Source organism: Euleptes europaea, chromosome 10 (genome assembly GCF_029931775.1).
Source record: "Euleptes europaea isolate rEulEur1 chromosome 10, rEulEur1.hap1, whole genome shotgun sequence".
NCBI classification, from domain to species: domain Eukaryota; kingdom Metazoa; phylum Chordata; class Lepidosauria; order Squamata; family Sphaerodactylidae; genus Euleptes; species Euleptes europaea.
In genome coordinates, this window is record NC_079321.1 from 22,814,207 (window position 1) to 22,842,206 (window position 28,000).

Sequence of the window (28,000 nt, forward strand, 5' to 3'; positions counted from 1 at the left end):
GACCACCAGGGTCATCTAGTCCAACCCCCTGCACAATGCAGGACATTCACAACTACCTCCCCCCACACCCCAGTGACCCCTACTCCATGCCCAGAAAATGGCCCAGATGCCCCCCCTCTCATCATCTGCCTAAGATCCTAGAATCAGCATTGCTGACAGATGGCCATCCAACCTCTTCTTAAAAATCCCCAAAGAGGGAGAGCCCACCACCTCCCAAGGAAGCCTGTTCCACTGAAGAACCACTCTAACTGTTAGAAAATTCTTCCTAATGTCTAGACGGAAACTCTTTTGATTTCATTTCTGGGGCAACAGAAAACAACTTGGCACCATCCTCTATATGACAGTCCTTTAAGTACTTGATCATGATCATGTCATGACACAAAACCCCAAAAAAGAGTTATAAAGTATAGAAATAAGCTTTCGAGAGTCAAAGCTCTCTTCATCCCTTGTGTCTGACAAAGAGAGCTTTGACTCTCGAAAGCTTATACCCTGAAGATCTTGTTGGTCTCTAAGATTCTACTGGACTCAAATCGAGCTGTTCTAACTGCAGACCAACACAGCTACCCTCTGAAAGTATAGAAACTTGATAAAACACAGGTTTTTTAAAAGCCAGTTCCCCCTTATGAGTGAATCTGTGAGCAACTGGTGCCAGCAACTTGATTAGCTTTTGAGAGTTTTATCAGGAGCCAAATAAAATGGCTTTGCAGACTGGATATTGCCCTTCGGGCTGCTGGTTGCTTGTTCCATGCAGTGATCTTTGCAGTTTTTGAGGATCCTTGATTCAGTCCTCTCCTATCTTCCAGATTCTATGACAATAACAGGATTATAACCGAGGAAATAAATGATGTTGCAAGTTTCATGACATCGCTGATTGGCAACAGATGCCAAGGGAATGATGAACTCACCTACCTGACTCTAAGGGTATTTTTTATTATTATTATTGGTACCTTCTCTCCTGGTTAGATGTTAATATTAACTGACTGGGCAAAAGCAGATTTTTAACTATCTTATGTGATTCCCAGGCCATTGGCAATATGGGACAAGTGATCGAAGCTGCCAATCCTGAGGTGAAACGCTCTCTAAAATCATGTATGACGAATAACGACGCGTCGTCCGCAGTCCAGAAAGCAGCTATCCAGGCGCTCAGGAAAATGACCATTACTGATGAGGTAAACAGAATGCCCCGTGGCTTTTAAAATGCTTTTTAAAGGGAACAGGGCTGTAAAATAACGGAATGGGCCAGGAGGGCGTTGCTGAAAGCCAAGCACCTCTTCAGCCTACTCCTTTCGATCTGAGCTGGGTACCAGAGACAGGCCAAGAGCCCACAGGTCTGCCTACCCCGCCCATTCCATGATGGGTTGACCCCTTGGGCAGGCCGCAGGGGTGGAGCTGCTTGAGAGTTGGCTGGCTGACAGCCAGCGCTGGGCCCAGTTGCCCGAAGTCATCCTTGTTGTCCTCTTCACATACACTCAGGCACAAATGGCTGCTCCAGCTCATGGCTGGGAGCCTGTCTCATGAAAGGAACAGGATCGTAATCTATTCCACTGTTTATTGTACTATTATCTTGCTCTTATTGCATCGTTTTCTACCATTGTCATTCCCCTTTTTTGGCATTGTTTATGATATCACATCTGACTTTTTTTTTTGGCATTCTTTCTAATTTTTAAAAATCCTAATCCTATTACATTGTTTATCGGATATCTCATGCTATTTGATGGCATTGTTTTCCAGTGCATGGTCTGCCCCGAGTTTAAGCAAAAAAAAAAGGCAGGCTATAAATATAGTAAATTAAAATATGTAAATAATTTCTTTCACCAATTGTTCTTCAGACTTTATCCCTTTTATTTTTAAGTCTCAGTAACTGTACATTCCTTGTTTAAACTGGTGTCAGTCATCTCAGATTTTTAGATGTGGTTAGTAAGAGTAGGAAGTGAATCTATCACCAATTTATGGAGGGCGCATCTGGCAGGCACCCCTCCCTGTATAAAATGCCCACAAGAGCCAGTGTGGAGTCACGTCTTAAGTGTCAGAAAAAGGAAGAAGGCATCTAAGTTCAAATCACCATTTAGTCATGAAGTGCTTTGGGTTGACTTTGGAATAGTCATTTTCTTTCAGCCTAAACTAACTCAGTTTTGTTGTGAGGACAAAATGCAAAGCGGAAAGGCATATGATCTACCATAAGCTCCTGGGACAAAGGGTGAGCTTTGGCAATGTAATCCTAAACAGAATTGTGTGTGTAAAGTGCTGTCAAGTCACAGCTGATATATGGCATCCCATAGGGTTTTCAAGGCAAGAGATGAACAGAGGTGGTTTGCCATTGCCTTCTGCTTAGCAACCCTGGACTTCCTTGGTGGTCTCCCATCCAAGTACTTACCAGGGCCTGATCTGATGAGATCAGGCTAGCCTGGGCCATCCCTTTTAAACAGAATTGCACCCTTTAATATCCATTGAAGCCAATGGGTTTAGAAGGGTGTGATTATACTTGGGAGTTCTCTGTTTCTGTGAAAAATAGATAGGCCACAATTCCTGGCAATTTGTTTCTAATTTACAAGAAGTATTTGGCTCAAATTTATTCATTTACTATATTTATAGCCCACTTTACTCACTGAGACGCAAGGTGGATTGCAAAATACAGAACAACGCAATCAGAAAGCCTAAAAAAAATGAGCAATGTAATAGGGCTAGGATTACAGAATTAGAAAGCAATGCAAACAACAAATTACCTAAAGACAGATATACTATAAACAATGCAAAAAGTGGATTACAAAGGTAGATGATAGTGCAGTAAAAATAAGATGATACCTACACTAATCATTGCAGTAGATTACAACCCTATTCCATAAAAAGGTGCTCTCCCAATCTGTCAAAAAGTATATTTTGTTATGAAACTAAATTTAGGACTTCAAGAATGAAAAGCTGAGCTGAAAATGTTCCATAACATAGAAATGAAGCCCCTAATAGATGATATTTCTATACTGTAATATTCCAGTCTTCTTACTATTACAGGACCAAGGGACACTTGTTGGAGTTTTCCAGGAGACTTCCTATCCAGCTGATAAACGTCTGACAGCTTATCTCATGCTGATGAGAAACCCTTCCCAACCAGATATTTCCAAGGTTGTTAGAGCTCTTATGAAAGACAGGAGTGAACAAGTAAAAAGCTTTGTAGCATCACACATTGCCAACATCTTGGATTCTGAAGAACCTGGTGTTCAATCGTGAGTGAAAACTTATTGGATTCTGTAATGCAGATATATCTTCATGAAATAGTTTCAGTTGAAATCTTGACCACTGAATAATGGATACCTGAACAAAGCAAGAGTCCATTATATATCCGTCTAGTCCTGTAATAACCAGGATATTAATCTGAGGGTCAGACAAACTTTGATCAAGCTATATGTGGACAGGGATTATACCCACCCAAACACACACATCAGTCATGATATCATAAGTAGGTTAGTGGACAAAACATATTAAGAGCATATCTGGCAGATGCCTCTCCTTGCACCAATTGCCATAGAGGCCTCTACACAATATCTATAATATCTGAGGTATCCTTGTATTTAATTTATGTTAGATATCAGAAGCAAAGAAGAGAGGGAACTCCAAATTAGGGTAGGTTCTCCATCCAGTCAGTAGGAGGCTGGTTATCTACTGTTGGCCTAGGCTAGGGGCACTGTCACACATGCCGAATAATGCACTTTCAATCCACTTGCAATGCACTTTAATGATCATTTGCAAGTGGGTTTTGCCATTTCACACAGTAAAATCCGGCTTCAAAGTGTATTGAAAGTGGATTGAAAGTGCATTATTCAGCATGTCTGAAAGTGCCCTAGGATTCCCAGGGGTGCACTTCCTGAAAAAACACAGGATTTTTTATGCTTGTATGTTTTTCGTACACAGTTTCTAGCACCAAACAGGACAGAGTTTGAAAAGTGTTTCATAATGTTATTATTTGGTGCTAGATGAGCTACAGCTGCAGCTGCAGGAACACAGAGGAAATCTTAATGCATCTCGGTACAGGCGTACCTCAGAGAAATTGCGGTTTCGGTTCCAGACCACCGCAACAAAGCGAGTGTCCCCCCAAAAAAATTGGTTTCCCAGTGCATATAAAAGTTATGTTTACACTATACTGTAGTCTATTAAGTGCAATAGCATTATGTCTAAAAAAAAGTACATACCTTAATTAAACTTTTTATTGCTAAAAATGTGACACAGAGACACGAAGTGAGCACATCTGATGGGAAAATGTCAGTGATAGATTTGTTCGACACAGGGTTATCACAAACCTTCAATTTGTTAAAAAACGCAATATCTGTGAAGCGCATTACAATGAGGTATGCCCTGTATTCCCCAATAGTCTCATTGGCTTTCAGCAAATTAGGCCACTATACACTAAGTAAAGGGGTACCACAGTTGAAGTGTATCTAAATAATGCCCAGGATTTCTGTTAATAACTGTTAACTAATCTCCTTTTTTTTAAATCACGAGGCTAAAAGAGAAAGTGCAGCATGCTCTCAAAGGAGCCCAAGTTCCAGCAGCCAAGGACTTCAGAAGATTTTCACAAAACTACCTGGTTTCCAAAACACTTTCGATGCCAGGGTTAGATCCACTTTCAGCAAAAGTAGAAGGGAATCTGCTGTTTGATTCAAGTAGCTATGTCCCCAAGGAATCCATGCTGAAAACCACACTGCAATTGTATGGACTTAGTCCTGTGGATATTTTTGAGGTAATAGCTTCCTGCTCACTTTTTTTAACTGTTCATATTGGGCGCATTTATATGTGTTGACGACATTTATTTATTTGCATACTTACTTCATATATAGGCTGTCTTTCTCACAGAGAGTCGAGGCAGATTACAAAAATTACAAACCTATAATATAGTAAATGTAATAAAAACTACATAGAAAATGTCCGCAACGTTAAAACTACAGCAACATTCCCTGTATTCAAAGGCCCTCCAGAACAGTTCTGTTCTGAACTTTCTACAGAACAGTGGGGGACTTCATCAGGCAGGCCATTCTGCCAGGGAGGTGTCCACTCAAAATAAAGCTCCACTATGTTAAAGTGGTGTTAAAGGAACCTTAATCAAAACACAAACATAGGTAGCCAAAAAACAGAATGTCATATATGTATAATGTTTGGCCGCACATGTAAAGAAGTCCATCAGAGTTATATATAGAATGCAAACATAGATAACGTCTGAAGAATGGTCACAAAGCAGTTTTGCAAAACGAACAACACAGCCAAGACGGTCTTCTAGAAGTAATCCGTTCCATCCTCAGACTTCTTCACTTCTGAATTCTCCCATGCACTCACTTAGTAATAACATATATCACAGTAGCATACAGATTACATACAACATTGTAGCGGGTAGCTTACAAGCAGCTTACAACATGGGTTCCAATTGCCGGTGGCATCAGATGCAAACTGAGCTTCAGCTCTGGCTTGTGGCACTTCAGCGGCAGATCTCAAAAACTGAGTAAGCTTAGAAGCCGATCCCAGGTCAAAGAGTTCAAGGATCGTTGGTCTAGTGGGTGACAAAGTGCAGCAGATCCTCTGATACACTTGTGCCAAAGAAAACAATGATGTCAAATGTAATTCATAAGGACGGGAATGGCTTCTATGTAGGGTTGCCAACCTCTAGGTACTAGCTGGATCTCCTGCTATTACAACTGATCTCCAGCCAATAGAGATCAGTTCACCTGGAGAAAATGGCCGCTTTGGCAATTAGACTCTATGGCAATGAAGTCCCTCCCCTCCCTAAACCCCATCCTGCACAGGCTCCACCCTAAGAACCTCCTGCCGGTGGCAAAGAGGGACTTGGCAACCTTACTCCTATGTTGAACAGACATTTTTTGGGGCAAAGTCCTTCAGTTATTCTAAATTTCCCCTAGAATGTAGTCAGACACTTTTGTATCCTGCATGCCCGCTGGCAGAATTTAGCAATTTTATGAGTTATATCCTGGGAAGAATCAGCAAGAAGAAAGAAGGCATAAAATTGTTCAGATCTTCCCAGTATGGTTGACACGGCCGGAGCTTTATACTGTCTTATATTTGCCACATTGTAGAGTCTGTTTTTTTTAATATAATTATTTGTTAATCTTCTGGGGCTGATTTTGTATCAACATAAATTTGGACTGACTGCCCTGACTTAGAATGTAGACAGTGAGCTGGAGAACATCCTTTAGAAATGTTTTTCTTTGAAGATTCCACTTTGCTAGGCAAGCTTTCCAGTAGTTCGGATGTCCTTATTGTTTAAACTCCATTTGTTTAAAGCAGTAAATAGACATCGATGCACCTGCGATTTTGGAATACTGTCACTCAAACTAGGACAAGTCCCTTCCTCACTCACTCAAGCCCACTTAGCTATCAGTCCCTGCATTTGCTGCTTTGTATAGTTCTATTAACCTGGGATTCCTTTTTTAAGAAAAATTATTAGAAACATTTATTCTTACAATAAAAGAAAAAGGGGAAAACCCTAGATATATCATTACTTTGAAAAAAATCAAATACTAGTGATACACATTATTTAAAAAAAAACTAAAACAGCGCTAATATAACTAAAATACCCACAGCACTTAATCAAATAATACTCTTATTTGTCTATTTAACTAAAATCCGCATTATTATTATATCACTCCCTCTCTACAATTTACTCATTAGAATGCTTTCTCCATCCTTAAAATTGTTGAATTCCAGTGAGCATAAAGTTCTTCGGTACTTTTATCGTTATTATAGTACGTCAGCTTAATTAAAGCATAGGTTTCTTTAACCTTGTTGAGCCAATTATTTAAGTCAGGGAGTTGCTTTTCCAGTTTCTCACAAAAATTTGTTCTAGCAACTGTTAACATATGGAGAAACACAACTCGAATATCCTTTGGTTTGTTAAACTGGGATTCCTACGAGAAACTACCTGACTTGTGCGTTTATTTGTTTGTTTATTATTTCCTCAGATTGGCTTGGAAGGAAAAAGCTTTGAGCCAACGCTGGAAGCCATGTTTGGACCAAAAGGGTTTTTCCCCGACAGTGCCAGCAAAGCTTTATACTGGGTCGACGGCAAGGTGTCAGACGATGTTTCCAAAACACTCTCTGAGTATTTTGGATACTCCAAAGATGAAAAACAGGATCAGGTACACTGTCAGCCTGTGGCTTGTTTATTTCCTGCGGACTTTTTGGTTCAGAGATTAGAGAGCCAATGTAGAACTTTCAGGCTGGTTTCTTATGCATATTAATACACGCTGCCAGGGTTTGACCTAGCAGAAGACTTCGTGGAAGGTGCTGGCAGAGTGGATATTTCCCAAGGAAGCCTGCCATTTGTCCCAACACTCCTCTCTGAAGGTTGGGGGACCCTCATAAACAAAATGTACCATGGGGAGGGGCTGCAAAGAAAATGGGGAATCAGGTAACATCTACAATTACCTTCTGAATTGGGAGATGTAAGGAGGCAAACATCAAGGGCTGGATACCAGTCTAAGCACCCACCTAACAAGATTTCTAGGGACATGCCATCTTGCTTCGGACTCCCACAGCCTGTGTCAAAGGAACCATTCCTGAGAAGTACCTGATGCAGCACATGAACACATGAAGCTGCCTTAGATTGAATCAAACCCTTGGTCCATCAAAATCAGTATTGTCTACCTGGGCAGCGGCTCTCCAGGGTCTCAGGCAGGCGTCTTTCACATCACTTACTTGCCTAGTCCCTTTAACTGGAGATGCCAGGGATTGAACCTGGGACCTTCTGCATGCCAAGCAGATGCTGTGCCGCTGAGCCACAGCCCCTCCCCTAAGAAGACACTGAAACTGCAGAACCCCTGGTCACTTTGGTGACCAGAACACAAAGGCAGGTACATTACACATGAGAAGCTTAGCAAATGTGATTCTTGATCCATGTTGGCATAAGTGATTTTACTCTGTTGAGGACCACAGTTAGCAGAGATGCTTTCTTGAGGCAAGGTCAAAGATTCTGTGCACAGGTTTGCCAGAGGACAGTACTCTGTGCACTCAGACATTCATTACAATGATATATTGTTCTTTTCTTGCATTTCTCACACATTCCCAGGATATCATGAAAGGAATTATGCTTAATTTTAAAAAACTAATTGAAGATCTGGCTACCAGAGAAACACCAGAAGCTACGGCCTTCCTCAGAATCCTTGGCGAAGAGGTCGGCTACCTGAAATTGAGCGACGTTAAGCTCTTGGGAAATCTGATCTTGAGGAGCTTTAAAACTTTGGAGAGCATCCCAGAAAAGGTTGGTTTATGAACATCCTTTGTGCCATATTTTGTCCCACATAAATCTGTCTCCTTGATCGGGTGGGTCCCTCTGACATTTGCACTTTGGGCCGCGCTAGGTGTTATCTAGAAGGTTTGTGATTAGGATCTCCCAAGTTTTCCTAAAGGCTAAGAGCAGCTCCAATAAGAGGAGGGGAAAGATTCACATAAGATCCATGGTGCTGGAGGAGAAAGGGTTTAACCTTTTCAACCCACACCCTTTCTCCGATACAGATTTCCCCCCAGAGTCATTATTTGTCCAACAAGAAAAAAAAATGCAGGCATTGGTAAGGCACCTGTATGCTTTCCTCCATGGGGAAAATAGCAGGGTCAGGGAAGAGATGGTCCATTCAGAGTAGAAAAATTGCACAGGGATGGGTAAAAACCTGCATTGTTATGACCCTATTCCAGATCCCCCTATTGACCCCTTTTTAACCTTTTAACTCCCCTGGATCACATCTTGTTTGAGCCATAACTGCAACTGCTGACATTTAAAAAAACAAATGGATGCCTAGCTTATAAATATAAATTAGCGTTTAAGAGGATCAGAGCTAATGAGGATGATGGAGGAGGTCGTAAAACATGTACTTTTATCTTAAAGTTCTAGGATTAATGTTTAATGTCTTGAAATTTTGGAGGTTTGGGTGTTTTTCTGATTGAGCTCTGCATGCAAAGCTTGTATCCTGCAATCGAATACATACAAGCCAGGCAGGAAATAAGTGCTCAGTTACTGTGAGTGTTTTGTGAATCTGTATTATCTTAATGGGAAAACTGGACTCCATAGTTACATCAGACATTTGCAAGTATCTTCAGTTCATTTCCATTTATTTTAAAGATTTCAGCCACTATCATACTTGTGCAAAAACTGCAGGCCTCTGAGAGGCTAAAAGCTTTGCTCTGAGGTGCTCGGAGGAAGTGTGGGATCCCAATGTAACACCAACGTAATTCCCTGCTTTGGTTTGCTCACAGATTGCCCACGCCATCTCACCAGGGAACGAGAGAGATTTATTTGTACACTACATCTTCATGGACAACGAATTTGAGCTGCCAACGGGCGCAGGGTTACAACTACAAGTCGCTTTGTCTGGAGTAGCCACCCCGGGAGCAAAAGTCGGAATGAAAATTACTCAAAAGAGTGTGAGTCTTAGCTGCCTTCCTACTGCTGAGTCAGTCCAAGGACACAAGATGGGACATTACAGTAGAATTTGCTGAGGTGGACCCGGCAGATACACCAATACAGATATATGGGGGCCAAGGTATTCTGCACCGCAGCCTCAAATATTGGTCAGTATGTGCACCGGTGACACTGTAGAACCTTCTACATATAGAGGATGGTGCCGAGTTGTTTTCTTCTGTTGCCCCAGAAGGTCGGACCAGAACCAACGGATTAAAATTAAATCAAAAGAGTTTCCATCTAGACAATAGGAAGAATTTTCTAACAGTTAGAGCAGTTCCTCAGTGGAACAGGCTTTCTCAGGAGGTGGTAAGTGTTCCTTCCCTGGAGGTTTTTAAGCAGAGGCTAGATGGCCGTCTGCCAGCAATGCTCACTCTATCACCTTAGGCAGATGATGACAGGGAGGGCATCTTGGCCATCTTCTGGGCATGGAGTAGGGGCCACTGGGGGTGTGTGGGGGAGGTAGTTGTAAAATTCCTGCATTGTGCAGGGGGTTGGACTAGATGACTCTGGTGGTCCCTTCCAACTCTATGATTCTATGACTAACAAACCAGTTTGGAAAACGCATTGCCTGTGTATACATCTCCAGTAAATATAATGGAACTGTTCTGATATTGTGGAGAAATGAGCACGTGATTTGTGTCTCTCCTGCAGATGCAAGTAGGACTGACTGCTAAACCATCAGTGGCAGTTGAGTTTATAACTCATGTAGGTGTGAACATGCCGGAGTTTGCTAGAAATGGTGTGCAAATGAATACCAATCTGTACCATGAGTCTGGCATTGAAGCCAATCTTGTCGTGAAAGCCGGGCAGCTGAAGTTAAGCATTCCTGCTCCAAAGGCTCCCACAAAGCTCTTCAGCATCAGGTAATGTTTCAGTATATATATTCTGTGGATTCTGTGGGCCTCTCTCCTTTTGTGTTCCTGAATTGTAAAAAGGGGGGTGGAGTGCTGCATTTTTGTTTTTTGAAAGACTGGTATGGTTTTTCAGCACACAGGCAGCTCTGAAGTATCCTTAGCCATGTGTATCCCACCCTCCACAGAAGATCTGGTGTGGTGTAAAGGATGGATTAGGGCTGGAGGTAGGGTTGCCAGCTCCAGCTTGGGAGATTCCTGGAGATTTTGGGGTGCAGCCTGAGGAAGGCAGGGTTTCGGGAGAGGAGGGGCATCAATGGGACATAATGCCACTGAGTCCACCTTCCAAAGCAGCCGTTTTCTCCTGGAGATCAGTTGTAATAGTGGGAGATAGATGATACCAAAGCAGCCGCTTTTACAACCTTGGCAACACCAGAAACTATTCTCACACACCTTGCTGCTGGCTTGCTGTGACCATGATCTGCTGGTTCACACATTCTTCTTCTTTTTTTCTCCTAAGGATATTGCCTAGGAGAAATTTGCACCATCCTTAAATTTGGGTTCTCCGCTTTGTGATGGATATTGTTGGTCATCAGAATTCCTTGAGTGGTATAGCCAAGTGATTAGGGCAATTTGGATACTACAATGGCTTCTCTTTCCATTAATGATCATGACATGGAAGCCAAGGGTGTTAACATGGAAGAGGAACACCATGTGATCCTAGGATGAAAACTCTGAAACTTTTCTTTACAAAAGAAAGAAAGAAAGAAAGCAATTCCCCTTTACTTAACAGATGCAATTTCTGTTTCAGTCAAGGTTATGATGTACTTATCTTCGCTTATTACGGAGAGGGAATGAACTCGTGCTTTATCTAATTTGAATTGTGATTAGACACGGAAAGGTAATTTACTCTGATTTCTTTTGCAGCAATGTCTTGCATTTGGTCACCCCAACCCGAACTGAAGTGATTCCCCCTTTGACTGAGAACAGACAGTCCCATAGATCCTGCAGGCCATTCTTTGCTGGCCTTGACCTGTGTACCAGAATAGACTACTCGGCCAGTACCTCAGAAGCAACACCTTACTATCCTCTCACTGGTGACTCCAGGTAAGGGAGATCTTGGGCTCATATGGAGTCCTGGCTTTCTGTTATGCGTCCCCGCTTCTTCAAGTAGCCCAAATTTTGCAACAACAGGAATTCTGCAACTGTCTAAATCATACAAATTTGAATACACTCGCTTATTTAACGTTGATGGACCATTTCCTTCCATACGTACTTATTTGCCAATGATGGTCTTCAGGCAGCCATCTGCTGGCCATTCCACCACTTAGGATGGCCCATATTGCATTGGCCAGAGCCTGGGCCTTTTCCATCATAGCTTCTGCTCTGTGGGATGGACTCCTGAGGAGGTGAAGGGAACCTTATCCTTGGAGATCTTCAGGACATGCTACATTTCATGCTTGTTTGCCAGGGCTTTTGAGGGGGTTTTAATGGCAGGCATGTTTTAAGGGGAGGAGGGAGGGAGAGATGTGGGTTTTGTTATTCTGTTTTTCTACTGGAAATATTTAGCTATTATCGTAAGCCCAATAGAACCACAAAGAAAGGCAGAGTATCAATATTTTAATAAACAACTCTTTTTATTGCATGTGAGGTCACATTGTTCCAGCCTCAAGATGTCCCATGCCAGGTTCCCTGGGACAGCTAGCCGTTAGGGCATTTTGATCAGCAGCAACTACCACCATCTGGTTAAGTAAAAGGCTTTTCACAACCCTGACTGCATTTCACTACTTAAAATAATAGATGCCTTTTCCATTTGACCTCTTTAGGTATGAAATTGAAATACAGCCAACAGGGGAAGTAACAGAATATACCGCAAGTGCTAATTATGAATTAGAGAACGAAGGAAGGGATGTGCTTGACACCTTGAAATTCATTGTTCAAGCAGAAGGTAAGATGCTCTGAACTGATTGTTATCATGTTAAAAGGTAATATTTGAAAACAAAGGCAGTCCAAGGTTTTTATTTGCCAATATATTTTCAAATATTGTGTCTTGTCTTATATAGCAATCTGTTTGTAAACCATTGCTTACCATTGACTGTTTCAGGTGTAAAAGATTGTGAAGCCGCGCTGATCTTCAGATACAACCGGGACAGAAGGATTTTCACTGGCGACCTCCAGGTTCCCAGTTTCAATATTGATGTTGGTACCAACTTCAGAATTACTGATGAGTCCACCCAGGAAAGGAAAGCACACACTTTTATTTTAGACATCAACAACAAGAAAATTCCTGAAGTTACTCTTACAGGACGCATGAGGTAATTTTCTAAATTTCACAAGTCAAATAGCCTTAAATAAAGATGGCCAAAGCCCCACCCACACAAATTAAAAATTGATGGCATGCACTGCCCCTTTCAAATTTTGAAGACTTGATCTGTACCAAAATGGAAGTTACAGGAATCCATCTGGTTCTTCAGCAGCTGGAGATCTCTGTAAGTCTTGCCTGTGGACTCTGTGCACTGTCAAACTACACATTACTCTTTTAGAAGGCTGTCAGCCTCCCTCTTCCCCCTCCGCCCAGAAGCGGGGCAGCAACAGAAGACTGAAGGTTCAAGTAGACAATATGAGTGACATGAGTCAGGTTCAGGATCCCCTAACCCAGCTTGTCACATATAACATCAGGGAATTTAATGTTCCCAAGCACTGCAAGGCTGGATGTGGCTCATGAGTTTGGAACAGGGGAAGGAAGGGCTTCAACCTTCCCTCTCCTGCTGTTTTCCTGAGCTGAAACATCGGTGAGGGAAAGGCCTTGCCCCACTATGGGGCTACATGTGTACTGAGTGTACCCCATCCCCCCCATGCCATGTTCACAAGCTAAATCCAGACCCACAGTTCTTGAGAGTGTTAGTTCCCTGGTGTTACGTGTGACACAAATCAGGTTGGGCAATCAGCAACTTGGCTGGGTGTCACACATACTGTCTAACAGAGCCCTGAGCCCAAGCCATAGATGATTGTATAGGGGATCCTATTGTGAAGACTGCAGTTGCCACATAGTTTCCAGTCAGGAGGTCAGGAAATACGTATTTTGGTCACCCCTGTCCCTGATGCCCCACCTATTTTGAACGCTAAAACGATATATTATCAACCATCAGAAAATAGCAAAACTGAACAAGTAATCATGGTTGTGATTGTCTTTGCTTTTCCAGATACATTGATGGCAGAGAGTCGATGTTGGGAGCTGTGATCTCAATTCCTCGCCTGCAGACTCAAGCTAGAACAGAAGCAGTTCTGCAACGGTCATCGAATGGGATAACCTTTCAGATTGATTCTTCGGCCACAGCTTATGGTTCCTCCATTTCAGAAAGGATTGTGCTTAGATACGGTATAGTCATTTCTCTTCATAAAGGTCCACAACTGGTGATAGTCCTATGCAGAGGACTATCCAATGTGTGGTACAAGTTCAGGATTTCGTGTATCACATCCCACTTTCGGGCCCCTTCAACAGTCATCAGTTGGATGTCACCTACTTATGTAGAATCTAGGGCAGGTCATTATTCACCACTCAATGTGAAACAAGTATACACTGCACAGACAGGATGTACCAATAACGTAGTTCCAACAAAAACCACATTGGTTCTTTCCAGGGTTTTTTTTTTTTGGGGGGGGGCTGGGTAGAGTGTGCCCAGGGCTCCTCCATACCCACTAGCAGGCCTCCTTTCTTCTCCACCCACCTGTGTGCTCCCACCTGCCTCTGCACCCTTCCCCTGCTCACTTACAAGCTCTCCCACTGCCTGTGGTCACAGCTGCCCATGCGATCTACATGCTATTTTTCTGATGGTGGTATAGTGGTTAAGAGCAGTGGTTTGGAGCGGTGGACTCTGATCTGGAGAACCGGGTTTGATTCCCCACTTCTCCACATGAGCGGCGGACGCTAATCTGGTGAACCGGGTTGGTTTCCCCACTCCTACACATGAAGCCAGCTGGGTAACCGTGGGCTAGTCACAGTTCTATTAAGAGCTCTCTCAGCCCCACCTACCTCACAGGGTGTCTGTTGTGAGGAGGGGAAGGGAAGGTGATTGTAAGCCGGTTTGATTCTTCCTTAAGTGGCAGAGAAAGTCGGCATCTAAAAACCAACTCTTCTTCATCTGGTACTGGATGGTGGATGCAGCTGGGACTGGCACTGCCACGCTCACCAGAAGCCCCACTGATATGCACCATTTGCACATTCTTCCCCAACAGCACTGGGTAGCATGTGTAGCCAGAGGCATGGGTAACAAAGCACTCACAAGCAGGCAGGGAAGGGTATGAGTGAAGGCATCAGAGGAGATGTGAGGGAGAGGTCAGCAGTAGACACCCCCCCCCTTCGCAGAAGCCCTGGGCTCTGGCACTTGCCCCACCTCTGGGTATGCTAATGCTGGCTCAGGTTCTCTCCCATTCTCTCACTTGTGATGTTACCAGCGTGTGCGTAGTTATTATGTGTTCTTCAGCACTGCAAAAGAAACTCTGTGTAAAATAACCTGGTGTCATTTTGTCATGATTTTTTAGATGACGAGAAAGTTGATATACAGTGGAATTCAGGCTCCAGTGCTGCCCTGAAGAAAATGGCAGCTAACATACCTGTGGACTTTGGGGATTATTCAAAGGCTTTGCAGAAGAATGTCAATGAACTACTGGATCACAAAGTAGACCATTCAGATATGACACTCCGCCATATTCTTTCAGGTTTCATAAGAGTAAGTAGATCGGTCGATAAACGTTTCCTTCATGCCCCTCTTGTTCATGTGATAACAGATGCGGAGCTGATGTTGCTGGGAAGTACCTCTATTAAGAATTAGCTAGCCGAGTAGAATGTAAACTCAGACCTTGTCTGCACACTTGTGTTACTCCTGATTTCCTTGGGAGTCGATCCGCAAGCACTGGAATCGATTCGGGCAGGGTTCTTCCGTGCCTCTGCCCTTCCTGTGATTTTTTACAGTTGTGGAGTCAGTTTGTTTTCTTCTGCACGTGGCTTAAATGATGAGGATTTTCAAGGGAGGATGCTGTCGTCATTGATGTTGTCATTGGTTGTTTCACAGCACCCTCCCTTTTTAAAAAAAGGCTGTACAATAATGATATAACTCTGTGGTATTGTAATAATAGTTTAAGCAAGTTCTCTGACTTTCCAGCTTTCTTTCTTTCTTTTTAAAGTAAGTCTCTATTCTCTTCCTTTTCCTTATATCTCTGCAAAGGACTGAACTAGAGGCTTAGGGTGTTTATGCATGGGTACTTTCACTCACATTTGCCCCCTTTCTGTCTCGGTTATTCCTTGAAGTTATGCATGAGTTTTCCGTCCATTAGAGATGACCTCGCTGCCAGCCCTCACAAATCCCGGGACCTCCCATTCCTCTGTTAACCCGATTCTTCTCCCTCCCCTGAGCTCAGCCCGCTTGAAATCCCCATGCACAAGGCAAAGCACGGGACACAGAATCTTGGTTTCTCTCACAGCCAGTTACAAAGCAGCGTGTAAAGAGGCTGGGATTCCAATGCTTCCTGCTTCCTCAGAGCTCTTCCTGAGCAGAAGAAAGGCTTTTTAAAACTGAGGTTTGGATTCCTCACCCCTTTTAGATTGCTGCGTTTTTATACCTAAAATGCTTTTTTATGCAGCAATTGGGTTGGGGGAGGATTTTCTCTCACAGTAAGCTCTACAAAGTAAGCCAATTACAAAGCAGCATTTAAAGGGGCAGGGACTTGATTTGAGCCTGGACACTGCTGGTACATAGATTCCCAACAGGAAAGTGTGGGTCCAGAGAGCAACGAACATTGGGTAAAACTCCCATGCATAAACAACCTTATTTACTTTTTTAAATGAAAGCTGGAAATCAGAGATCCTGTTAAACTATCATTACAATACTGTAGCAATGTATGGATATTTTAGGGTGGTTTTTTTTTAACTGAAATCACTTGTGTTGGCGGGGGGGGATGATTGATTTTCAATCATTGAAAAGTGGGCTGGAAGTGAGTGGGACAAAGAAAACTGATAGATATTTTATGCACTAGGAAAAAAAGCCAACCCAAAATTGGCTTCCATAAAAACATCAGGGTAAAAATGGTCTCAAAGGAGCCGGGGGGAAACCAGAGGAAATACCACCCCCCCCCCAAAAAAAAGAAAGCTAAAGGCAGAAAAATGCATGAGGAAATCAGGGGATAAACTGAAGCACTAGTGGGCCAAAACTGATGAAAAAATCCCATGTAGAAAAGATCTCAGTGGCGGTGGGTGGGGGGCGTTGTCTCCTGACCATAGGCTTTTGATACTTTAACATGTTCTCTAATGTTACAGGCAAGCAACACCTGGCTGCAGCAAGCATCCAGGGATGTCCCTTATGCCCAAACTCTACAGGATAAATTAAGCGGACTTAAGAACATTAATTTTCAGAGTCTGCCCCATATCACCATTCCTGAAGAACTTTTCTTGAACAGGTAAAACAATTGCTGAGAAGTCATTTGATGCTGTATTAATAATTGCTGATAAAAAGCCTCATCTGGCCTTGAAACCAAATGAAATTGCGGCCGCAAATAATTCAGCACGTTATTCTTAAAACGGACGCACTGGCACACACCGTCATTTAGTACCAAAGTCACCAGTTTAAGCTAAACAGCAATCCTCACTATGGCCTGGATCCAAGGCTTCTGCAAATAGATCACATTCACAGAAGCAATTTCCATTGCCTCTCCCTTCCCACAGCATGCCCCCTCCCCCCCGCATCCCCCCAAAGCCTCTGCCAAAAGTCAGGTTAACCCACCAGAACAAGAGCTTTTAATGGAGGGTAAACTTCAGGCTTTCTATTCCTTGGCTCCATCATCAACCAAAAGGGAGACTGCAGCCAAGAAATCAGAGGAGATTGAGACTGGGGAGGGCAGCCATGAAGGAGCTAGAAAAGATTCTGAAGTGTAAGGATGTGTCACTGGCCACTAAGATTAGGTTAATTCATGCCATCATATTCCCTATTACTATGTATGGTTGTGAAAGCTGGACTATGAAGAAAGCTGACAGGAAGAAAGTAGACTCCTTTGAAATGTGGTGTTGGAGGAGAGTGTTACGGATACCATGGACTGCCAAAAAAACAAATCAGTGGGTTATAGATCAAATCAAACCTGAACTGACCCTAGAAGCTAAAATGACTAAACTGAGGCTATCATATTTTGGTCACATTATGAGAAAGGCAAGAGTTACTAGAAAAGACAGTCATGCTAGGAAAAGTTGAGAATAGCAGGAAAAGAGGAAGACCCAACAAGTTATGGATTGACTCAATAAAGGAAGCCACAGCCCTCAGTTTGCAAGACCTGAGCAAGGCTGTCAAAGATAGGACATTTTGGAGGACTTTCATACATCGGGTCGCCATGAGTCGGAAGCGACTTGATGGCACTTAACACACACACACCTCAGGCATTTTATTAGGTTTTATTAAGTTAATTTATTATGTCTGGGAAGCTGCCTCTAGCCACGGGGAAAGGCAGGATCTGAATGTTTCAGTTAATTAATGAATTAGTGTGTCATGTGGCATGAAGATCTACTGTTGAACAAATTGCCAAAAGCTAGCCTCGGGGCCATTCTTGTGCAAGTCTTTTGCTTCATTTATATATATTTAGGCATATTTTGAAGGGTGCAGTGGGATGCTGCCCTGACCCAGTCGTATCAGCTCTCGGAAGTTTAGCAGCGTCAGCCCTGGTTAGTATTTGGATGGGAGACCACCACGGAAGTCCTGGGTTGCTACACAGAGGCAGGCACTGGCAAACAACCTTTGAACCCCTCTTGCCTTGAAAACCCCACCGGGGTCACCACAAGTCGGCTGCAACTTGATGACAGCAACCAAAAAGGACACTGGGGAAGGAAGTAAAAACTGGTTCCACAAACCTGGCTTGATTGGCCAAAAATTTGGATCCAATCCTGAGTTTCTTGACTGATAAGTCACAAATGGGTAGTCAAGAGCAATAGAAAAGAGCCAGAGTCCAATAGCACCTTTAAGCCTAACAAAATATCTGGCAGGGTATGAGCTTCCGTGAGCCACAGCTCACTTCTTCAGATACAGCTAGAATGGGATTCCATCTATCCTTAAGTAGAGACGAGTGAATGAGATGCACAATGGCAATGTAAATGTCCAAAGCAAGTAAATGACGTTAGCAGGCATGATAGCAGGCAGGCGTGAAATGCAGAGGGGTGTTGGTGGGGATGTTGTGTCTAATTCACTGGTCTCTACTTGAGGATAGATGGAATCCCATTTTAGCTGTATCTGAAGAAGTGAGCTGTGACTCTTGAAAGCTCATACCCTGCCAGAAATGTTGTTAGTCTTTAAGGTGCTACTGGACTCTGGCTCTTTTCTACTGCTCTTGACTAATAAGTGTTATTGATTTCAGTGGGATTTGCTTCTTTACAGACTCCTCAATGAAGGGTAATATTTTTTTTGTATTGCAGCGATGGCCAGTTTAAATACGTTTGGAACAAGGAGAGCACCACCATTACTGTCCCACTGCCATTTGGTGGCAAATCATCCCATGACATGGGGTTGCCCAGGATTTTAAGGACCTCTGGATTGGTAATGCAGCCACTGGCATTCTACATGCCACCACAAGAGTACAGTGTTCCACCGTTCACCATCCCCAAATCCTACACACTTCGAGTGCCTTTGCTGGGCGCTTTTGAGATCTCATCCAACGTGTACAGCAATTTCTATAACTGGTCGGCTTCCTACTCCTTGGCTAATAGCACAAAGGACACATACGGCCTAAGAACAAACTACCACATAAGAGCGGACTCTGTTTTGGAGCTATTTTCCTATAATATACAAGGTAAGAATATACAGAAGCACTCAGGAATTTAACAGTGTATCGAATGGAAAAGTAAATTGCAAGCATATTCATGAATACATCAGCAAATGTTTTCCTCATCAAATTGGTATTTTCCTTTAGAAGCATGATACGGAGCCTTTCACTTATTAGTTCTAAAGAAAGTGTGAAAGATGTAATAATATTGCATCGGTGCTGTGGCGGAACGAGCCTGCTTAGATTCTCTGTCCCTATTCCACTCCTGTCCTCTCCCAGGGATTCTCAACCTCTCTCGGAAGGGATTGCCTGTTTCTCTTTTTGGGTAACTGCTGCCACCACCTGACCGTTGTAGGACTTGCCCACTGGGGTGGGGTTCAGGATCCCCCGCACAGTGTCCCTTTCAAACCCTGTAAACCTCAAGGGAGAAGAAGCCCATCTCTTCACAGGTGCTAAGAAAAACGAATGAAGATACTAATGTTACTCTTGTCAGCACCACAAATAATATCTGGGGGTTTTGTGTGAGATGAAAATAGCCCCCTCCCCCAATTTGTTTGGTCCCTCCTGCTTTCCCTTGCATTCAGAGTTTAGCTTGAAGACTTCCTGTTTTAGGAAGACTTTGATCTAACCTTAGTTAGCTGTGAGGTGTGGAATTGTGGTGCTCTAAGAAATTGGAGGTTCTTTCTTTCCAATAAATCTTGTCTCTCCAAGAACAAATTAGGCTTATTCTTGACACAATCAAGCTGGAGATTGTGATGTCTGAATACACTCTTTGTGTAAAAGGCCCAGGCGTATGACCTAAAATCCATACAATCCAGAAGATCCTGTGAACAAATTAAGGGTTGCAGATTTAGCTGAAATTAGTACCTGCTGTTAATACTGAAGACTAACTTCATCCACAATCCATTTAAGCCAAAGCAGTTCTGTGTAAACTGAATTCAAGAAGTCTGGTTCAAGAAGTGGTTACTATTCTATGCTATTTATCAAGACACTCCTAAGTAGTTGTATGCAGAATCTTTCCGAAGTCTATTCAATAAAACTTACTACCAGGAAAGAGTTCTTAGCACAGCACTGCTTGTCCTGTCATCTTAAGAATACATATTATACTTTAAGACTCTTCGAGGTCAATCTGATGTGAGTGCTCAATGGGAGCAAGTCCATTGAAAAAACTGGGACTTACTTCCAGGTAAAGATGGCCAAGAACAAGATCATGCTTCATGTTTTCTGCAGTACAAACATTTGGCTTATTGGGTCTATGCATGAAGGTGTAACAGTGGCAAAAGTTACTTACCTTTTTCATGACACTCACAATAAGTTTTTCTTTTTTATTTCAGGTCAGGGAGAAGCAAACTATGACCAAAACACGTTCACCTGTACTTATGTGAGCTCCATGCAACACCGGCTCCTCAATTCCAATTTTAAATTCAACAAGGCAAACACATTTGGACTCACTCCCAGTACCAGAAATACCATTTGGTTCGAGACTTCCAGTCCACTGGGTGCCCAGTTTTCCCTATCTGCTGTCGAAGATGCCAAGTACAGTAACAAATTGCTCACGGAAAATGTAAAGCTGGAAGGGCAATTGAAAGTCGCTTCAGCCTTTGCCAAGACCACATACACACTGTCGAGCAACTTTGATGCAAACAGCCTTGTGTTGGCAGGGGAATCGGATTGGACGTTTGACTCTAACTATCTGCAGGCTACCAACAAAATGACTGGCAGGCGAACCGACGATGCGTGGACGATCACATCGGTCTCAGACGTACAGCAGGGATTTCTGACTAACACCGCTTCCTTGAAGTATGAAAACAGCCAGCTGAAGTTGACATCCGAGACCACTGGAAGCCACCGGAACTTTGCAGCTCTAAACAAGCTGGACTTAGCCATTGCCAAGCAAGGGGCATCATTTCGCTCGGAGTACCAGGCCACTTACCTGCAGAACCGATATTACACCCTGCTTTTGGGCTCCGTGAATAGCCAAGGTCTTCAGCTGAACGCTGATGTGTCTGCAAACGGTGCAAGGAACAAAGCAGCTCATAAATGCTCGCTAATGATTAATCGGAATGGCCTGGCTAGCAGCGCAACCACAAACTTGATGTTTAGCCCACTGACACTGGAGAGTAAAATGAACACCCAGGTTGGCCCCGCGGGAACCACCATGGCGATCAACACTATTGGACACTACGGGAAAAACAATGTAAAATTTGACCTGGATGGACGGGCAGCTCTCACAGAAATAATGATTGGCAGTGTCTGTCAAAGCAGCCTCGGGAATGTGGATGGCAAGAACGTCTTCAACTTCAGAGTGAATAAAGATGGGCTCAAATTTTCAAATGGCTTGATGGGCTCTTACAAAGAAATGAAGCTGGAGCTCACGCACGACCTGAACCTCGCAGGCCTGTCTTTGACGTACACATCGAATTTAGACAACGCCATCAGCGCGGACAAATTTCATAAGCATCATTTCGACTTCCGGCTACAGCCCTACACTCTCACCGCCAACGTGAATAACAACTTCAAGTACGGGAATGCGGACATCGCCAACGTCGCTCGGCTGCATCTCGAACCACTGAAGGTAAATTTTGACGGCAATGTGAAAGGTGCTTATGGAGCTGACGAAGTGAAGCATACCTACGCCTTCACATATGCCGACTTGGCAGCAAACTTTAAGACTGACACCGTTGCAAGCATTCAAGGTGCGGCTCTTACCCACAGGGTCAATCTGGATGTTGCAGGACTCTCCTCTTCAGTCAGCATCAACACAAATTGTGACTCCAGATCCTTGCGGTTTTCCAACGTCCTACGATCTGTCGTGGCCCCATTTACACTCACTGTCGACATGCATACCAATGGGGACGGAAGTCTTTTGGTTGTGGGAGATCACACAGGGCAGCTGTACAGCAAATTCCTGCTCAAAGCAGAACCTCTTGCTTTTACCTTTTCTCATGATTATAGGGGCTCCACCATTCACAACTTAAATTCGGGGAAGAAATACAGCACACTACTTGACAACAAAGTCAACGTCCTTTTTACTCCATCTGAACAAAGAAGTGCCTGGAAACTGAAGAGTGAGCTGAACAATAATGTGTACACACAGGATCTTAGTGCTGTCAATGACGCTGAAAGGATAGGTGCAGAGATAAGCGGACAAACTTTAGTAGACCTTTCTGTACTGGACTTCCCTATTAGTGTGCCATTTGGGAATCTTCAAAGAGTCAATGTAATTGACATGTTGGGTCTAAGGGAAGTTGTAGCTAACCCTCAAGAATTCAGTCTTGCTCTTTCTGTGAAGTATGATAAGAATACAGACATGCATGTCATCAATCTGCCATTCTTGGAAAATCTGCCTGTGTATTTTGAGAAAATCAGGCATTCCCTTTTATCTGCACTAAAGTCCCTTCAGAAGACCCTGAAAAGCATCAATATTGATCAGCATGTGCGAAAATACAGGGCAGCATTAGACAAATTTCCCCAGAAAGTTAATGATTATGTAAATACATTCAATTTGGAAAGCAAAGTGAATAACCTAAAAGAGAAACTGGATGCTTTCATAAGGGATTATACTATAGGAGTAGATGACCTTCAACTTGCTTTGGAAAATACCAAGAATAATCTTCAGGAAGCTTTGGCCCAGCTTCAGACTCTCCTGATAGAAGCTGAAAAGTTAATCAGAGAGAACTTTGATCAGTATGACCTGAGGGCAGCTGTTGTGCAACTTATAGAGAGAATTGTGGAAAAAATTAAAGTTATCGATAGACAATACCAAATCAGTGCAAAAACAATTGACACTATTCAGCAGCTAAAAATGGCCATCTCTCAGTTTGACGCCAGTAATATCGGAAGCAGCACTGCAGCTTGGATCCAGAATATGGATGCAGAGTATAAAATCAGAGCTCGGGTGCAAGATAAACTAGATGAACTCAAAAGCCAGATTGAAAGTATTGATGTCAAAAGTATTGCAGATAATTGGAAGCATCAGATTGAAACAATTGACCTCAGACTACTTATAGAAAGACTACAATTGTCCTATCCAGTTCAAAAACTGAACCAAATTCTTGAACGAGTCAAAGACATTCTTCTAGATTTTATGGAGGATTATGAGATATCTGAGAAGATCAATGTACTCCGAGGTAAAATCCATGAACTAATTGTAAACTATAAGGTGGATCAGCAGGCCAGAGTTCTACTGGACAAACTTATACAGGTTTCTAACCAACATAAAATCAAAGAAACAGTTCAAAAATTAACCCTGTCATTGAAAAAACTTGACATAAAGTTATTCTACAATCAAATATTGAAAGCGATTGATGATGCTGTTAACCGGCTCCAAACATTTGATTACCAAAATCTGGTGGACGAAGTCAACAAATTTCTCGATCGTATTATAAAGAAGCTGAGGCATTTTGATTACAATAAGTTTGTAGATGAAACAAACAACAAAATCCAGGAAATAATACAGAAGATCAATGAGGAAATCAGAGAGTTAGAACTGCCTCAAAAAGCAGAAGCTGCAAAACGATATATCAGAGACGTTGCTGTTGTGGTTGCACAGTATGCAGAGAAACTGAAAGAAAGTAGACTTGCAATAATATTGGACTGGTTCAAGGATCTGCTAAGCTCTACAGCAATAAGTGAACTTAAAACTAAGATACATGATTATCTGGCAGAGGTCCGTAGTAGAATTTATGAAATGGATGTTCCAAAGGAGTGCCAGAGGTATCTTGAGAAGGCAAGCCAGTTGTACAATACAATAGTTACCTACATGGTTCATCAATGGCATGCTGCCTCAAAGAAGATTACCCATTTGGCTGAACAATATAATATTAAAAATATAGCTGATAATTTGAATCAGTTTGTTGAATCTGGTTTTATAGTCCCTGAAATCAGAACAGGAATAATCAATGTACCTGCCTTTGAAGTGAGCCTTCGGGCCCTACAGGAAGCAACTTTTCAAACACCAGATTTTATGGTTCCACTAACTGACCTGCATGTTCCCTCATATCAGGTAAACTTCAAGAAATTGAAAGATATCAGAATTCCAGTCAGATTTACTACTCCTGAATTTTCCATATTAAATACCTTTTTGATTCCTTCTTATACTGTGGATTTTAATGAAATCAAAGTGAAGATAGTGAAGATGATTGATCAAATTATTTCAAGTGACTTTCAGCTGCCGGCAGCTGCTGTGTATTTCAAAGATTTAAGGATGAAAGACATGCCCTTTTCTGATTTTTCTTTCCCAGAAATGAATTTGCCTGAGTTACAAATACCCGAGTTAGTGATCCCAAAGCTAAATCTCAATGAATTCCAGTTCCCAGATATACAGATACCAGAATTCCAGCTGCCACGTATTCCACACACTGTGACTGTCCCAGCATTTGGCCAACTGACTGGTACTTTCCGAGCAGTCTCGCCCTTCTTTACCCTGAGTACTAATGTTGGCTTTCAAAATACCACAGCTTTTGCTCACAGCCCAGAATTTGTGGCCACAGTTTCAGCTCTAGTGACGTCCAAATTCGACTACCTTGATTTCACCCTTGCCGCAGACGCTCGTCTCTCAGCTCCTGAGATGAAACAGCTAATCTTAAAAGAGACCCTGAAGCTCTCCCACTTGTATTTGAAAGCAGATCACAATAGCGAAATCACATTTTTGAGGACGTCTGCTCAAGGTAATGCTGAAACGACAGTGAGCCTGCGCAATGCCAAAAATGCTGTAGAACTGCACAACAAGTTAACCGTCAGCCTGCAAAAGAAGGTTTCCATGGAGAGCAAGTCGATATACACACACAGGTTAAATGTCCCCAACGCCTACTTCACTAGCCAAGCTGAACTGAGCAATGAGATAAAAACTGAACTGGAAGCAGGACGTGTGATGTTTACTTCCACTGGTAAAGGGAACTGGAAATGGGATGCTCTTGATTACTCTGATGAAGGAACCCATGCCTCGAGTGTCAGTTTCACCATAGGAGGGTCTGTAGCTGCACTTGTGGCTGAAAACCGGGTGAATGATAAGTACTTGAAAGTCGACCAGAGATTGCAGTATGAATGTCACTTACCAAGTTTCGCAAGCCTTCAGGTTGCATCTACAGTGGAATCGCCACAATTGGGACTCAGTGTCCTAAATCTATACGGCTCAGGAGATCTCGCCAAGATGAAAACGGAGCTAACCGGCACACACAATCTGAAACTCAACGGACGCTTCTCTGGAATGATAAAAAACAGCGTGGCCTTCTTGGTGCAGCCCTTTGAAATTAGAGCATCAACAGAAAATGAAGGGAATGTAAAAGTCAGCTTCCCGCTCAGACTGGTTGGCAAAATTGACTTCCGGAACAACTATGGTCTGCTGTTGAATCCTTCCATTCAATTAGTCGGCTGGACAGCTGAAGGCAGATTTAACCAATACAGATATGCCCATAACATCTCTGCAGCTAATGATGTAGATAGTGTTGAAGCTTTGGTGACCATGAGTGGTGATGCTAACTTGGACTTCCTCAGCATTCCTGTCTCCATTCCTGAAATCCATGTCCCATACACGAATGTTAGAACATCTCCAGTAGTAGAATATTCTCTGTGGGAGGAAACAGGGCTGAAGAATTTTCTGAAGACTACAAAGCAATCGTTCGATTTAAACCTAAAAGCTCTGTACAAAAAGAACAAGGATATGCACACATTTGAAATTCCTTTCGAGGGAGTGCAGAGAGCCCTCCAGCACTCCATTGTGGTGTTCAACAAGCATTTCGAAAGAGGCAGGGATGACGCTTTGGCTTTCCTTACAGATTCATATAACCGAGCCAAGACAAAGTTTGACCAATACAAAGTGGATACTTCCCTGGACAGTCTTCCACAAGCCTTCAGGATTCCGGGCTATACCATTCCAGTAGCCAACATTGAGGTATCTCCCTTTATTGCTGAGCTCCCAGCTTTTGGCTATGTGATCCCAAAAGAAATGAGTACTCCAAGTTTCACCATGCCGCTTGTTGGATTTTCAGTGCCATCATATACATTAGTTCTCCCTTCGCTAGAGCTACCCGTCCTCCATATCCCCCATGGCCTGCGTACACTTAAGCTTCCCAGCTATCGAGCACACAAGCCACTGAACAGAATTTACATTCCAGCCTTGGGAAATTTCACTTATGATTTTTCATTTAAATCCAGTGTAATTACCCTGAATACAAATGCTGGGCTTTTCAACCAATCTGATCTCATTGCTCGCTTAAGTTCGTCGTCCACTTCTGTGATCGACGCGCTACAGTACAAACTGGATGGAACAACCAGTCTTACAAGGCAAAGGGGGCTGAAGCTTGCAACTGCATTATCTGTGAACAATAAATTTATTCAGGGAAACCATGACAGCACTATCAGTCTCACAAGGAGGAACATAGAAGCTGCAGTGACAACAGCAACAAAAATCAACACACCATGCTTAAAAGTAAATTTCGGACAGGAGCTTAAGGGAAACACTAGGTCCAAGCCTATCCTCTCTTCGGTTATAAATGTAAATTACGTTTTTGACATGCCCACCATTGGCACCAATGCTAAAGGAGCAATTGACAACAAGTACACCCTAGAAAGCATAACATCTGACATTGCTATAGAAACTTCAACCAATGGTTTCATTGAAGGAGTATTTCACAAGATAAAACCATTTTCTGGAAAGCTGCTTCTGGAAGCAAATGCCTTCTTAAATACTAAAGGTATTCGCTCTGGTGCCAAGTTTGAGTCTAGCTCTAAAGTTGATGGAATCTGGAATCTGAATATCAATGATATTATTGCTGTCGAAGCATCTGCCCATCGTCTTTATGTAGTATGGGATGACAACAATGAATACTTTCTACAGTATCTTCCAGTAATTGATATGAATGGAAAGCATGGTGGCAAATTAACTTCAGAAGTAACTCCTGGGAGTATCTCAACAATCCTTCAGATATATAATGTCCTTCCTCAGACTTCAGTTAATCAAGTTATTTCAGTGACTGTCAATACTGAACATCAGAAAATTGATTGGAAGGGTGAAGGCCAAATTTTCCCTCTGACACTTGGACATGACTTACAATTAACAAATACCAAAACAGACATTCAATTTGATCTATCTGGATCTTTAGGTGGGCACATAGATTTCCTGAAACGTATCGTGCTACCAGTTTATGACATGAGCTTATGGGATGTCTTGAAATTAGATCTTACCACTAGGGCTGGAGAGAGGCAATATCTCAATGCGTCAACTGCCTTAATATACACCAAAAATGAGGACGGTTATTTTTTCCCTATAAATGTGAATCGATTGGCTGATGGGTTTACATTTACGATTCCAGAAATTGAACTGAAAGTTCAAAATCCTGTGATCACAATTCCAGGATTCAATGTTCCTTTTACGACACTGCAAGTTCCCCCTTATACCATTGATCTACGTGAAATAAAAGTCCCTGAAAAGCTGAGCACCATGCCATTTGACATTGGATTCCTTTCACTGCCAAAAATGCGGTTTCCCCAATTAGATGTTCTAACTAGCTACGTTGATTCAGAAGGACATAAACATCCCTACTTCGAATTGACTGTACCTGAGTATCTTTTAACTATATCCGAATATACTCTTCCAAAGACTGTTTCTTTCGGCAATAAAATTGTGGATTTGAATGCTGTCGCCAACAAGATAGCAGACTTTGATCTGCCAACAATTACAATTCCTGAGCGGCGGATTGAAATCCCAGCTTTCAAACTTGCTTTGCCTGCTGGCATTTACTTCCCCAAATTTGGAGCTTTGAGCAGTTCTGTCAAAGTTGCTTCTCCAGTGTACAGCTTCACCGGGAAGTTGGGCTTCAAAAACAACGAAGATTCATTTGAACGTTCCATTGATTTGACTGCAAATTCACCTCTGCAGTTCCTGGAGTATGACCTGGATGGTAAG

The 28,000-nt window shown here is 42.7% G+C and overlaps 1 protein-coding gene across 1 annotated transcript in view; it reads left to right on the plus strand.

Annotated features, from left to right (window-relative positions):
• Window positions 1-28,000, plus strand: part of APOB (apolipoprotein B) — a 50,390-nt gene that overhangs the window by 15,845 nt on the left and 6,545 nt on the right. Inside the window, exons 11-26 of the mRNA XM_056856893.1 lie at window positions 804-921; window positions 1,023-1,169; window positions 3,007-3,218; window positions 4,492-4,729; window positions 6,957-7,133; window positions 8,063-8,254; window positions 9,244-9,411; window positions 10,103-10,314; window positions 11,230-11,409; window positions 12,129-12,250; window positions 12,407-12,617; window positions 13,506-13,681; window positions 14,845-15,032; window positions 16,616-16,755; window positions 18,749-19,122; window positions 20,430-27,995. Coding sequence (XP_056712871.1) covers window positions 804-921; window positions 1,023-1,169; window positions 3,007-3,218; window positions 4,492-4,729; window positions 6,957-7,133; window positions 8,063-8,254; window positions 9,244-9,411; window positions 10,103-10,314; window positions 11,230-11,409; window positions 12,129-12,250; window positions 12,407-12,617; window positions 13,506-13,681; window positions 14,845-15,032; window positions 16,616-16,755; window positions 18,749-19,122; window positions 20,430-27,995 — 10,421 coding nt within the window. The remainder of the gene's footprint in view (window positions 1-803; window positions 922-1,022; window positions 1,170-3,006; window positions 3,219-4,491; window positions 4,730-6,956; window positions 7,134-8,062; window positions 8,255-9,243; window positions 9,412-10,102; window positions 10,315-11,229; window positions 11,410-12,128; window positions 12,251-12,406; window positions 12,618-13,505; window positions 13,682-14,844; window positions 15,033-16,615; window positions 16,756-18,748; window positions 19,123-20,429; window positions 27,996-28,000) is intronic.